The following is a 14,447-nucleotide window of genomic DNA, read 5'->3' as shown; positions in this document are numbered from 1 at the left end:
GATTGGCTTTTCCGTCGAGGGTTTTGCTCTCTAATGTTATCCCGCCGGTTCACAGCGGACGGCCTCTATAGCTTCTTATCATCACCGTTCATTGAAAGTGAAGTGCCAATATGAGCGTTGGATTAGAATGCTTAGATGTTGCGAGGGTAAGAATAACAGAAACCGCCGTTCAATTGGAAGTTTTTTTATTGCTCCTTTCAATTGTTGTCTTATTAATAATAATAATAGTAGTAGTAATGTTTTATTTATACTTGAAACGGAATCCAAATAAAAAAGCTATTTCAATTGTTGTCAAAATAACACTATTTTTTTATAAAAAAAATCAAAAGAATCTTCAATTTTAATTTTTATCTTGAAAACAAGATGGATGGTAAAAGTAGTCTGAGTTAATTACAATAGAACATAGTTATAGAAATGAACAAAAATTCAAATCTTAACAAAATCGAGACAATGTTCTTTTTCATCGTGACTAACTATAATTTTTCAATTTACTTTCTTATAAATGATCATAAAATTGATCGTGTAAATATGTAAAATTGCTTAGTAACAAATTCCACTTTTTATTAAAAAAAAATCACTATTAATTTTATCAAATTATTTTTGACATCAAAGATTAAATGCCTTGATAAATCCCAATTAACCACATTGACTATCTCTAGGAGTGATCGGTTCGACGCCCCCGGGGCATAGGTGAGTTGGTTACGATGCAGCAGACTTACAGAAGAGGGCAAGGGTTCGAATCCTGGCGAAGCCAGGCAATACCCTCCTGCGTCGTAACCAACTGCACTTTCTCGATTTACCTCCTCACAGATGGTCGTGAGGCCGACCGTGTGGGACCGCTAAGGTGGCAGATCCACATTTTTGCAGAAAAGGAGTGATCGGTTCGACCCTACAAAAGTTTTCATCGACCACCAGGATAAATCAAGAAAATGACCAACCTAGACACCCAGCATCTTTTGATTGCGCTTTCCATTTTAAAAAAAAATTATACAAATACACCGTAGTTGGGGATCAAACCGCAGGTACCTAGATGACAACCTGAATATCCTACTGTGGCACTATTGCTGGTGCTCGATTTATCACCAAACAGACGCATCAATGGAAACTGAAATAGGTAGCAACGCAAACCTACAAATCTTTAAAAACCTCAGACAGCATAAGGTATCTAACAAACCAATCCCAAAAACTTCAAGGTCAAAGATTTCCCTCAAAGCTTATTCTTAGCAGACCGCTGTTTCTATATTGTTAAACAGGGAGGCATTGTACGAGTCACATAAGACACGACCCAAAACGTAATCTGAAACCAATTTCCTGTGAAGACATTCAACAGGCATGGATTTATTCCCCCTTTCTACATGAGAAAATCTCTAGGATCACTGACGTATCCAGTCAAAGCCGAAGCTGCAGCTGTATACGGCGAAGCCAGATATATCTGCCCTTCCTTGTGGCCCATTCTGCCGGGGAAATTTCTGTTCGTGGTGGATACACAAACCTGCATGAAGCACAACCAGGAACAGGTTGGAAATCATAAGAACCTCCTTCCCGGGCATGAATCAACATGAAACTTGAGGTTGTTATGGCAACAACTTACCTGTGGATCGTTCATCCGAGCATATGTATCTCGTGGACCGCCCAAGCAAGCTCCGCAACTTGGACTAGTTGGGGTATCACAGCCGGCTTCCTCAAATATCTGAGAGCAAGTCTTCCCACCAGATCCAGGTACAGGGAGGCTATAAATATCCATCCATACCTGCAGAAGTTTAAAGGATAGGCAACTCGGTGAGCCTTTGTTAACGTGAGTCCTAATCTTGATTGGTGCACTCATGCTACCTTTTGTGTGGCAGGAACGAGAAATGTTGGAACTTTAACCCTTTTTCCCTGGTAATAAGCATGAAAATGACATAACAGATTAAGGTTTTCACAAAGAATGCAATCTAGCTCAGCTGCATGAATTCTGATATCTGGAGATATTCGAAGCAGAAATACTACAAGAGAATTATATGCTGAAAAGTTTTGAAATATTATCCACCTGTAAATCACTATTTTCAAAGCATTTTTCTTGGCAGGCTATCCTCTTTTTTTTTTTTGTGGAAAACTTAAACAAGTTATCTCATTACAAAAAAAAAATGTGCTTCAGTTTCAGAGTGGATCATGATTTGCAAGGCAGAAATATTTGATCTTTTAAGGTCCAAGCAAAAAAAATTTCTTCACATCATAAATTAGCATTCCCAGTATCTCAATAATAAATCAAGGCGATAAATCCTGACTCCAAATAAAATTATTCATGTAAAACACCATATCCATTGTCATCAATAAAATTTCTGAGGCTCTAACTGAAAAAAAGAAACATTTTTGTTGTGCAAGAACAATAGAGAGCTCTGTTTCATATATCCAACAAATGCCAAACGATCGGTGTTAAATGCTATCTATTGTAAATATTACAAATAGGAAGTTGATCAAACATTCCATCAGACTTAATATTGCTAGCAAGCAGTAGTCATCATCTCTTTGGGCAAAAGCTTCAATTTTTTTGTTTTTTCCATTGCTATCCAGTCCCGTAAAATAAAACCAGAAATTATTACAGATACTAGATGTAAATATCAAACAATATCACCATTTTCTTCAGTCATCATGCTTGGTACTTGAAAGGAACTTCTAGTAAAAGGTTGTCCCAATATGTATATTTGTTATGTCAATATGATTTTCATCAGATGATTTTTTGAAAGATTTTTTCCAAAAAATTTCTATATCTTAGTTTACCTGCTAACTAGTTTCTAGAAGGAAAAATAAAATATGGTAGAATACTGTGGACAATTAGCCACAACAACAATTCCAAGAAGCTCATTTTAGAACATAAGTTTGTGGTTTGTAAATAAATGAAGGCCTTATCTATCCCAAAGTCTGTTTTGCTTTCTCCAATCTACATATTCATAATTCATTGGCTATTAACGATCGACAATGAGTTAATGATTAACAAACATCCGCAGCTGAAGTAATACCAATGGATTTTGATTCCACTATAAAACTTTAGCCATTTTGTAAATGAAAGATAATGAGTTTTCTACAACAACAATCAACTTTTAACTATGAGGTCGGCTATATAGATCCTTCTACGACATTGCACTTTGTCACCTACTATATCATCACTTATATTTAAATAAATTTTATTTTATTTTATTGTTACTAATCAAGTCTTTTTTTATCTTCCTCTTCGTTGTTTGATGTGAATATTTGTCATAATTTCACATCGTCTAACTGAAGCATCTATTGGTCATCTATGTATATATCCGTACCATCTTAAACGTGTCTCCTGAATTTTCTCTCAATATGTGCAATCCCGACTTTATCTCTAATATTTTCATTTCTTATCTTGTCCATCCTTGTATGTCCGCACATCCACCTTAACATCCTCATCTATGCAACTTTCATCTTCTGCTCATGCGCTCGAGTCATAGCCTAACATTCAGCTTCATATAACATACCAGATCTAACCGTCGTTTTGTAAAACTTTCCTTTAAGTCTTAGAGGTACTTTACGATCACAAAAAAATCTGACGTTTTCCTCTATTTCAACCATCTCGCTTGTATTCTATATAAAACATCCTTCTCAATCCCTCTATCCTTTTGTAGAAATGATCCTAAATATTTAAAACTCTCAGTTACAGATAACTCATCATTTCTTATTTTAACAATTGTCTCATTATGTCTAATATTCAAGTGGACCAGTAGGCCTAGCAACAAATCCTGGGAGCCGAGTATCAAGGCTAAACGGGAAATTCAACAAGTTTAGAGGACTTGATTGGCAGGTAAATTCTCCCGAGTGGAATGGGTAAGGATGCGTTCCTAGTGTGGAAACAGTATGCGTCAGTCTAATCCAGGATTTCATTGGAAATCCAAAGTTAGACCCACAGGGTAAGACTTAGGTTGCTTGCGTGTTTGTATGTTTGTTTTGCAGGAACCAGGAGCTGGAAGTAAGATGGAGAAAGCATAAGTGAAGCAAATAGAGGCAGCCGAATCAAGTATGAGGTCAACTCAAGTCAAACCTGAGTCAACTGGATCCAGGCGCCTAGAAATAAGTCAAACCTGAGTCAACTGGATCCAAGCGCCCTAAAGATTTCCAGGCATCTAGACAGTCCAGACACCCCTATTCTGCTTCCAGGCGCCCCTATCGAGAAGACTCAGCTCGGATAAGATCGAGGAAATCGGATCAGATCACTAAACTTAAATTCTATATATTTTATCTTTATGCTACTAAACCTAAAACATTTCACGTCTAGCATTTTCCACCAATATTCGAGTTTACCATTTACTCCTTCATGTGTCTCATCCACCAAAACAATATCATCTACAAATAATATACACTATGATACTATATCTTTGATGTGTCCAGTGAGTTCATCCATGATTATTGTAAAAAAATAAGAACTTAGAGTTGATCCTTGATGTAACCATATCTTTATGAGGAAAGCTTCAGTTAATCCGTCTGAAGTCTTCACTTTTATTATTACATTCTCATACATATCTTTAATTAGTTCAATATGTTATGCTAACACCTCTCTTTTCTAGAATTCTCCATATAATTTCCCTTGAGGACTCTATCATAAGCTTTTTCTAGGTCGATGAATACCATATGTAAGATTTGTTTCTGTTTCCTATACTTTTCAATTAATCGTTTGAGAAGATGTATAACTTCTATTGTCGACCTTTCAGGCATAAATCCAAATTGATTTTCAATTCCCTATACTTTTTTTCTTAGTCTCTTTCCTAAAGTTTTATTGTATAACTCATTAGTTTAATACTCACATAGTTTGCACAATTTTGTATATCTCTTTTATTCTTATATAAGGGAATTAGAGTACTTATCCTCCACTGATCAAATATTTTTTTAATTTTTAATATCAGATTGAATAACTTTATAAGTTATTCAATACTTTATTTCCCTATGCACTTCCATATCTCTATTGGAACATCATCTTGTCCAACTATTTTTCTATTTTGCATCCCATTTAAAGTTTATTCTACTTCTGAAGTTTAAATTCTACAATAAAAATTTAAATTTCTATACTCATTTGACTTATTTAAATTACCTAAGTTAAGTTGATCACCTAAACCTTCATTAAATAGTTGATGAAAATATATCTTCCATCGCTCTTTAGTATTCTATTGCATTTATCTTAATACATCTTATTTGAATAAGATCTTCGTCTTCCTCTCTTTCGCTTTAGCTATTTTGTAAATGCTTCTTTCCTTGTATTTAATTTTCGATATAAATGTTCAAAAGTTTCATTCTTAGCTTCATTCACTGCTTTCTTGATATTTTTCTTGACTACTGTATATTTTTTAAAATTTTCCTCGTTCTTACAAGTATATGATACATTATAGACTCTTCGTTTTTCTTTCATTTTCTCATTCCACCACTAAGATTCTTTACTTCGGTAATACACGTCCATTTGATTCACCAAGTACACTCTTGGTTACTATTTTCAACTTTGATACCATCTTATCTCATGTCGTATTCGAGTCTCCATATATTTCTCCTATTACTTGTACTCTTATCCTCTACTTAAATATGTTTTGTTTTCCATCTTTTAATTTTAGGAGTCGTACATATTTTCCTTCTATTGATACTATGCTTGAGGCGTATATCCAACACTACTAACCTATATTAAGGTAGTTAAGTTTTCTCGAGGGATGACCTTGTAATCTTTACAAATCTTTTTATCCTTCTTCCTAACCATAAGAAAGTTAATTTATAATTTATTATTTCCACTTTTAAATGTAACCAAGTGTTCTTCACTTTTCTTTAAAAACGTATTAGCTAGTATAAGGTCATATGATATTGCAAAATCCAATATAATTTTTTCTTCTTCATTTCTTGTTCCAAACTCATAATAACCCCATGCACCCTATCATATTCCTCATTTTTCACTTCTACATGCTTATTTAGATCTCCTCCTATTAAAATCATTTCGATTGACAGAATATTTTGTAATACCTCATCTAGGTCGTCCCAAAATATAGATTTGGTATGTTCATCTAATCCTACTTGAGTTGCATATATGCTAATTATATTAATAGTTTCTTTTGTCATCACTATCTTAAGAATTATAATCCTATCCTCCTTTTTAACTACTACTACTTCATCGTTTAGTGAATTATCGACAACAATACTTATTCCATTTCTTATTTTACTTTTTCATGTATACCATAACTTAAAATCTGAATTCTCTATCATCTTTGTCTTCTCTCCTATCCATTTTGTCTCTTGTACACATAAAATATTAATTCTTCTCCTAATCATCGTATCCACTACTTCCACTATTTTATCAGTGAGTGTTCCTAGATTTCATATTCTAAACCTTAAACAATTAGATTTTCTATAATATTTGTTCTTACCTAACCTATGGTATGAAAACTCTTGCATATTTAACACTACACCCGAGTTCTCATGGAGATGTAGCAATTCTTGCCAAGACGTTACAATCGGACCCTACAACGCGTTTCTTACGGTAAACATCCTAACATTAGCACAATAGTTTGATGGATCCATTCATTGAATATTTGTAAGTCTATGTTGGCTGGCAACCTAATGCGCAACCCTCGTCCTTTTTCAACCAAGCTTGGGACCGGCTTTGGCGGGGTTGACAAGTTTTCTAACTGAAGGGAAATAAATAGACAGTTATGCAGCAGAAACATCAATTTAGAATTTTTGAATAAAAAACAGCTCCTTTAACATTATAGTATGAGTTTACATGCAAATCAAAAGGTACAGCAAGCAGCTTGTGCAATTTATTGGTCATCTTTCACGCATAGGATAGTTTACTCGAGTCAGATTTCAGAGTTATTTAGCTGGATTTCTATGAAGTTGATGGAACTCAGACACAAGTCATTTTGACTTCCACCCATCCAAATTCCAAAATAACCATCACATTAAAAAAAATTACACGAATATGTGATCTATGGCACGGAGAGACAACTTTAGCATTTTGTTAAATGGCACTTTTCATGGATCTAAATGAAATAGAGAAGCTAAACAAAATATAAAGGGCCTTACTGAAGCTAGGAACACTTTAGCCGCGGCTAGGAAATCCTCTGTCTTTCCGCCTGTGCAAGAGCCGATGTAGACTCTATCAATTTTCACATCCTTGCATTCTCTTGCTAAAGCACGATTATCAGGAGAATGTGGCTGGATATTAGCAGCACAAGGTCAAGAATGGTTAGCAGGCTGAGAGAATGATGAATTAACACTACAAAAGTAATAAAATTCTGTTGTGAGAAGATTCAAAATCAACATCTAAATTAACCATGAGTAACAAACAAAGAAAATGAACAATTCAGTACATCAACTACACACCTTTGCAACCAATGGTTCCAACTTGGAGACATCAATTCTATATTCTTGAATAAATCTGTGAACACATTTGGACGTATCAGTTACCAGATTTTAAATATCTTACAGCATCAAACTAATGTGATCCACGTTTTAAATTAACCTAAAATACAGAAATCGCAGACACAAATTAAGTCACTGGAACCTTTAAGGTCAAGACAGAGCTTAAATGAACCGATAAAAGAATATATCTGGTGATTGGTTTTATAGTAATACAATGTGTGGAAAAAAAGTTATGGAGCGTCATGTTTCAAAGGACAAAATAAGACCAATATGTTAACAAACTTAAATTAATAATCACCTGGCATTGTCATCACTGTATACTGGCTCAAAGTTCTTGGAAGTTTTATCCTGTGAAGTTAATAACGAGTGAGTGGAAAATTATCATTCAAGAAAATGATTTTGAACTTGCAGAACTTGAATAAGATAGCAGTGCTATATATATATATATCAAAGAACAAAATCCAAAAAACAATTCACAATCAACTCGCTAATAGCAATTATGTAGTTAACTTGAAACATTGAGCATAAAGAGGAGTAAACTTCAGAACCTCAAGATACTTGAATGTAACTTCATCAGCAGGTACAACCCCGTTCTTACCGCCAGCTTCAACAACCATGTTGCACAATGTCATCCTTTCCTCCATCTTGACGAGAAAAAAAATCCATCACTTCCACCCAAAATCTCTTAAGACTATGTGAAGTAGGACTTACATTTAGTCCTTGAACAGTAGATCCAACGAATTCCATTGATTTATATGTTGCACCAGCAACAGTTATTTCGCCAATTATCTGGACATCAATAAGAAGGTTCAAAAGAACAAACAAGGGGAAAAGGGAAAACATATCTCAACTATTGCTAGGACGAAAATAACAACAGACGTGGACATATCAAGATGCAAAGTAATTTAACTTACTTGTAAAATTAAATCCTTGGCAAGTAAGTAGTTTGGCATTTCTCCATCCAGTACAAACCTCAAAGTAGGAGGAACCTGAAATTAAGTAGTCAATAACAAGCTAATGTCAAGGAATTATTAAGCAATTAATTTCATTGTTAATATAAGGAAAAGTACTAAGGCAAACCAACATTGTCTAGATGAGCAACACTATGCAAGAATTTAACCAGACAGCATCTATAAAAGAACTCAGTGTTATGTTTGAATACAGCTTGTTTGTATTTATTTCAAATGACAACTCTTGTGTAACAAGGTAAATATATACATAACCAAGATCAGCTCTGACATTTATGCACGAAGTTCGTGAACCCTTGGCGTTATGATCATGCTCATGACCAAACTTACTCATGATAGGTCAACAGTGGTGGTTGACCAAGGTCAAAGAAATCATAAATCTATGCATCCTTAACATATATGCTTATTTACATAATCAATGCTTCCTAGAGTTATATTTGAAATTTTATCTTATCTTTATACAGATATAGCCGAATTAGGCTTGACAAAATATTCACCTATTAATCAAATAACAAATATACTTAAAGGCTTATTAACAAGATAAATACTATGTTTGCAGACACAATATTAATCATCAAATACTTAGTTTATGCTTTTCTTTAAATAAAATAAAGATATCTTACATCAAGTTCGGCTACCATTGAAATTTAGTGCGTACCAATCAGCATCATGGATCTACAAGAGGCCAGAGGGGGAACAAGGGTGGGGTCACACATATGTGCGATGCTATCTCTGAAAGCATGTGGGTGCACAGGGCATCAGTAGCAAGCGCTGTCGTGCGGAAGAAATGTCGACGACAAGGCAAGTTATTCAAAGGGGAACAACAACAAGATTGTGAACAACATGCAATGACGAAAACCAAGCAGGGTCACACAAGTGCATGGTGGCTCAACTAGGATTTGGCGCTGCGGAGGCAAGCCAACTTCAGATGTCAAGCTCCATGTCACATGAGAGTGGAAGGGATGAAAGGAAGGGGTTTAGGGATGCGAACAGAAAGGAGAAACTCACACCGGAGACCAAACGAAGAATTCAACTCAGATATCGATTGACGCAACATGAACTAAACATGTCATCAAAAAATTTGAACTCACAAAAATAAAATAATTATGCCGAACATTTATCAATAACATGAGATCCTAACCACTTTTATAAGCTAGAAATAGAACGACCTAACATATTCTTTGTAAAAATATAAGTTGGTTGTCTTAAAATTCTAACAAATTCCTAATAATTATAAACAATCTTTTTTTAAAAATAACAGAAATAAAATAAAATACTACACTATATCATGATGTTGAACCAAAGTAGGAGAATTGTTTGCATAAGTGAGCATTAATACTAAATCCTACTACCCTATTATCATAGTTCCTATAACCTGTAGCTTCTATTCAAAGTAGAAAATAGATACACTGGGTAACGTTAAGTATAATTTCTGAATACAAATATGTTCATCTAGTAAAAGAGTTTTGAGACCTTCAGCAGAAGTTTCCCAGTTCCCATCACAAAACCTGCATCAGTATTACCAATTCCAGTAGCAAATTGCCCAAAAGCACCAGCATTACATGTGTGGGAGTCTGTGCCAAGTAAAACCTGTGAATCTAATGATTTTTAGAGCAGATAGAAACATATTGCCAACTGCACATTGGATGAATATCCAAAATTAATACGCACCTCTCCAGGCCTGCAATGGCCCTCTTGTGCAAGTGCAATGTGACACACACCCTTATAATCTGGATTAGCCTGTATGTTTAAAGAGAAGTATAAACATAGGAGCAAGCTTAGTGGCGAAGAGTTGAGATTCAACAAATTCAAGATAGCTAGACCTTAAAGTTACTTAGATCTATGATATCATAAAAATATTTAATATTCTGCTCCAAGCAAAAGTCCCGCAAGATATCCACATTTCTGTTTGCACGTTCATCACTAGTAAATATGTAGTGATCTGGTATTATAACGATCTTTTCACGATCCCAAACCTGAGATTGACAATTCAACCAATGTTAAAAAGTGAGAGGATACATGTCATCACAAATAGGTAAATGAAGAATCAAGCAATGAATACAATCCCCGAGTTATCATCGAACATAAAGTGAAACAAAAAGTTACACTTCCAAAATCTACACTATACATTTTGAGAACCATATAATGAAAAACTGAAACTTGGAAACTTTAAAGCATTATTAGTAGCTACTGAAATAATTGTATAAAAAAGCAAAAATTGTTAACCTGAAATTCTGCAATTTCTAGTAGTTTGCTGCCATCCACTATTTGCCAATGTATTCATATTTGTTCCAAATCATACACTAGATTATAACAAAGATTGTTAAGAAAAGAAGGATAACATTCCTATGGACTTGATAATAAATTGACAGGATCCTTGTTACCAAGGAATCAAGCATACTGCATGCTGAATGTTTTACAGGCAAAAGATGTCAGGTCAACAAACTCTGTCGCCTCAAGATTTGTTGCTCTAGGTTCTGTTTTAAGTATAACAGATTCAATTAATAAACTATTCATTTTAAATATAGTATGTAGGTAGGAGTTCTCTTATGGGCTCTCCTCTCAATGAGATTAAGTGAAGGGGAAAAAAAAGACACCTGTGTTAATATCAGGCATCTTCTGTCGAGAAAATGGACCAGGGATCCTGGGAGATGAAGGAAATCATTTCTTTGAACGCTTGTAAATAAGATGGGCATAGCCATTCATGTCAATGTTCAAAATCAGCCTAATCCAATAACAACTTTCCTCCCTTGTCGCTGTACAATGTACTACGACCTTTGCTGAGGGTGAATGACAACAAAAAATGTTGAATGATTTTACAAGGAACATGACAACAAAAAATTTCATTAGATCAACTTCCTGATATTTAAATACTTCTATTTATGGTAACTTCGCACGGCACAATTTACAATTAGGATAGAATAATATAGTACAACAAACTGAATGCAACTGCTAAGTATAATTTTGGTAGAATGGATCCTCTGGTAGTTTCATGGCTTAAAAAAACCAGCATGACAACAAATTATCATGGAATGAGATCTTATATTATCATTTCTTTCCCTACCAAACAGCAAAATAGAACATCCCTTTTCTAGTTAGTAACTTCTATTAATTTATTTTGGTTTTCTTGTTCTACAGCTCAAATAAAAAATGGAAGAGTTAAGTCGATACAAAATTCAAAGAGGCTTACGTCTATGGTTAAGGAAGTAAGCAACATAGTTATATTGGAATGCATCAATATAACTATATTAAGGAATCACTGGGTATTACTAGATATATTACTCAAAAGAAAGAATCGGCACAATAAGAGCAGTCGTCACAAGCATACGTGATACTGTCACAAGCATACGGCTTTTGGGAAAATTAAGAGAATATAAAATACCAAACAAATTACAAGTCATCTTACCTGTGCATTCTGACCAAATTCTTTCTTAAAGATCCCAATCGTCCCAGGGCCACAGACATCATGAGTCATCAAGACATCAACATTCACCCAAACATTTTCTCCAGGTTCCAAATGCGACTTCTCTGATGCTCGCGCAAGGATCTTCTCCGTCATTGTCATTGCATGCTTAACCTGAATAGACGAATGTAACGAAATAAGAAATCTTATCACAGAGAAAAAGAGCATTAGAAGAACTCAAGAGTAAGAAACGAATCCCCAACTGAACCGCTGGCCGACGGAGATCGGGGAGATTGTGCCGGCGCCATAACAGCAAGAACTCTGTTCAAGGAGTGCCTTCGCGAACGATGAGCTATCGAAGAGCACGGCGCAAGGCATATTTCCTTCTATATCGAAGAAAAAGTAATAATATCATATATATGGCAATTCGCACCAGTATGCTACTTAAGCCTGTGAAAAAAAATTACCTTTGCTCCAAAAATCGCAGAGTTGGAAGCATTAAGCAGCGACGCCATCTTCAAAGATCAAAATTTTCTGCTTCCAGCAAACAAAAAAAAATTATCTAGGAATACTAACTCAGAATCAATCGGCAAAACGCAATAACAAGTAAAGCAATATTCTTTGAAGACGAAAAGAAAAACACTTCACCGGGATGATTTCAGCGGCGGAATGAATGGATCCGAGAAAGCGATCAGCTGAATCAATGAAAGGGAAGCAGCAGGGGCGGAGCCAGGATTCTTCTGAAGGGTGGGTCAATTTTTTTTTAAAACGTTACGCTAGCAAGCGAGAAGACTCTGGAGCTTCCTCGCACACATCCATAAGAAAACCTTACACTAAAAGAAAAATACACAAAAAAGGAAAGGAAACAAGAGAAAAGTGTAGAGCATGCTTCGTGCGAGAAGAAAAAAACAACAACAACAAAGTGGAATTCGATAAGGAAGAGACACCTAAGCCAGAAAAATGACTCACCGGAGAAGTACTTGCAAGCAACGAAGAGATAGGAACCGCTCGAGCTGTAGCGGGAGCTTGAAGCACCGCTCGTCGGAGATGGAAGAGGAATCAGAGGTGGGATTGCGAACCCTAGCGGCGGAGAATACCCTTATCATGCGCCAGTGATAAATCAAATTATTTTTATATTTTTTATTTAGTTTTAATTCAATCATTTAATTCGATTTCAATTTATTTCAATAAGATCAATAAAATTAAGCTAATAATGAATTGCATAAATACCAAAATGCTTTAATCTTCACTAATTCTAATAATTAATAATCAAAATAAAATAAAATCGAGTTAGAATTTTTAAAAATAAAAAATAATTTAAGTTTAATATTATTAAAGAAAGTTTTGCAGGGTTCCAGAGTTCATCGGACGGAATCTCACTGGGTTCCGGAAAAGAGACGGCGATTTCAAAAGCGCATGGAAAATCTAGAAGCAAATGGGTGTCTTTCACGAAGACGAATGCCTTTGATGCTGTCTCTAGCATCGTTGCCACCGTCTGCTCCGCAGTCCCACGACGATCACGACTGTGGGACTGTGGGAGGAGAAGACGGTGGATCATCGGATTTTTTTTACCGAGTCCTAAGACTGGGCCATGGCCTTTGGTCAACTAATAGCTCCGCCCCTGGAAGCAGAATGGCGGCGTGTAGGTCGCTTGCCACGACGCCCACATGTTTACGGATTCCGAGACGGTTGGAACCGGTAGATCCGCTCCGAAGTTAGCCAGCCGAAACCCTAGAACGATCCACTCAAGTTGACCAACAACCCGTATCCAACCCGATAATCCGTACCCGACCCAAAAACCTCCATCAAATTGTGAGGCTGATTTTCCTAAGAATGGCAAAAATAAATATCCAGCAATTATAACGGTTTAGCCAAATAAAAATTACAACACTTTTATTAACAACTAGAATGCATAAGTAACACTGTAACAGGTAAATTTAAAGTTTAAATTTGCATAACAGATCAATTAAAAAGGATTTAATTAGTCGACCAAACTGCTTTCTTTTTCTGTGAACTTCGTAACATCAAAGGATTCCCGTTCAAGCTGTCTCTTTTAAGAAATCTAATAACTAAATAATAATAAAAGTAGTCAGCCAGAGTGAGAATGGCAACACAAAAGATTAAGTTAGCTGTTAATTATATTAAATATTCTGAATGAATAAAGATAGTCCCAAGACAAAATCTTGAATATTAAATTTAGTGTATATAATTTTAAAGTAAAGAAATGATATATAGCATAAAAAAATCTAACATAAAATAAACATGACACACTGCATACAGTAGATCCCACATCTATACAGTGGGACTCACAGGCATGTAGTTAAGTGTGTCATGTTGATTTCATATTAAATTTTTTATGTTACATATTATTGCTCATAATTTTATTTTACATCTTAAGAGATTATTTTGATGATATAAATTTAAAGGGTATTTTTTTTAAGTTTAAAGGGTATTTTTTTGATTTAAAGGGTATTTTTTATGTTACATATTATTGCTCATAATATATATATATATATATATATAAGTTTAAAGGGTTTTTTTTATTATAAAAGATTTTTATTTTGATTTTTTTATAAAAAAGCATCTCATTATATTATTTAATTATATATAATTATTTAATTATCTTTGAATACTGTTTAATATTATTATATGATGTATAAATAAAAAATCATGATACATTATTA

The 14,447-nt window shown here is 34.7% G+C and overlaps 1 protein-coding gene across 5 annotated transcripts; it reads right to left on the bottom strand.

Moving 5' to 3' along the window:
• Positions 1–1,101: 1,101 nt before the first annotated feature.
• Positions 1,102–12,842, bottom strand: LOC141829461 (3-isopropylmalate dehydratase large subunit, chloroplastic). 5 transcript variants are annotated; one of them, XM_074716931.1, is made up of 17 exons: positions 12,733–12,842; positions 12,412–12,563; positions 12,231–12,297; positions 12,027–12,149; positions 11,767–11,937; positions 10,184–10,336; positions 10,032–10,100; positions 9,834–9,950; positions 8,307–8,381; positions 8,104–8,181; positions 7,941–8,036; positions 7,691–7,740; positions 7,354–7,408; positions 7,054–7,185; positions 1,831–1,878; positions 1,592–1,750; positions 1,102–1,492 (listed from the first exon to the last, which is right to left on the bottom strand). In XM_074716931.1, the coding sequence occupies exons 3-17, from the start codon at positions 12,276–12,278 to the stop codon at positions 1,352–1,354; spliced, it is 1,515 nt and encodes a 504-aa protein (XP_074573032.1). In that variant the 5' UTR covers positions 12,279–12,297; positions 12,412–12,563; positions 12,733–12,842; the 3' UTR covers positions 1,102–1,351. The 5 variants fall into 5 exon arrangements, with proteins under 5 accessions (XP_074573032.1, XP_074573037.1, XP_074573033.1 ...); XM_074716936.1 differs by having other exon boundaries at positions 12,027–12,146; XM_074716932.1 differs by having other exon boundaries at positions 12,412–12,557.
• Between the last annotated feature and the right edge of the window lie 1,605 nt (positions 12,843–14,447).

This window comes from Curcuma longa, chromosome 5, assembly GCF_044706935.1.
Source record: "Curcuma longa cultivar G26 ecotype Majalengka, Jawa Barat chromosome 5, ITB_CL_G26_1.1, whole genome shotgun sequence".
In the NCBI taxonomy this organism is placed as follows: Eukaryota; Viridiplantae; Streptophyta; class Magnoliopsida; order Zingiberales; family Zingiberaceae; genus Curcuma; species Curcuma longa.
Note: the sequence above shows the minus strand (reverse complement) of the source record. Positions and strands in the feature narration are given on the sequence as shown.

Coding starts and splice junctions, on each gene's coding strand:
- LOC141829461 (XM_074716931.1), bottom strand. CDS start 12,278: ATGGCGTCGCTGCTTAATGCTTCCAACTCTGCGATTTTTGGAGCAAAG. Junction 8,382..9,833: donor CTGGGAAACTTCTGCTGAAG/GTCTCAAAACTC, acceptor ACTTAATTTCAG/GTTCCTCCTACTTTGAGGTT. Junction 7,741..7,940: donor TTACATTCAAGTATCTTGAG/GTTCTGAAGTTT, acceptor TTAACTTCACAG/GATAAAACTTCCAAGAACTT.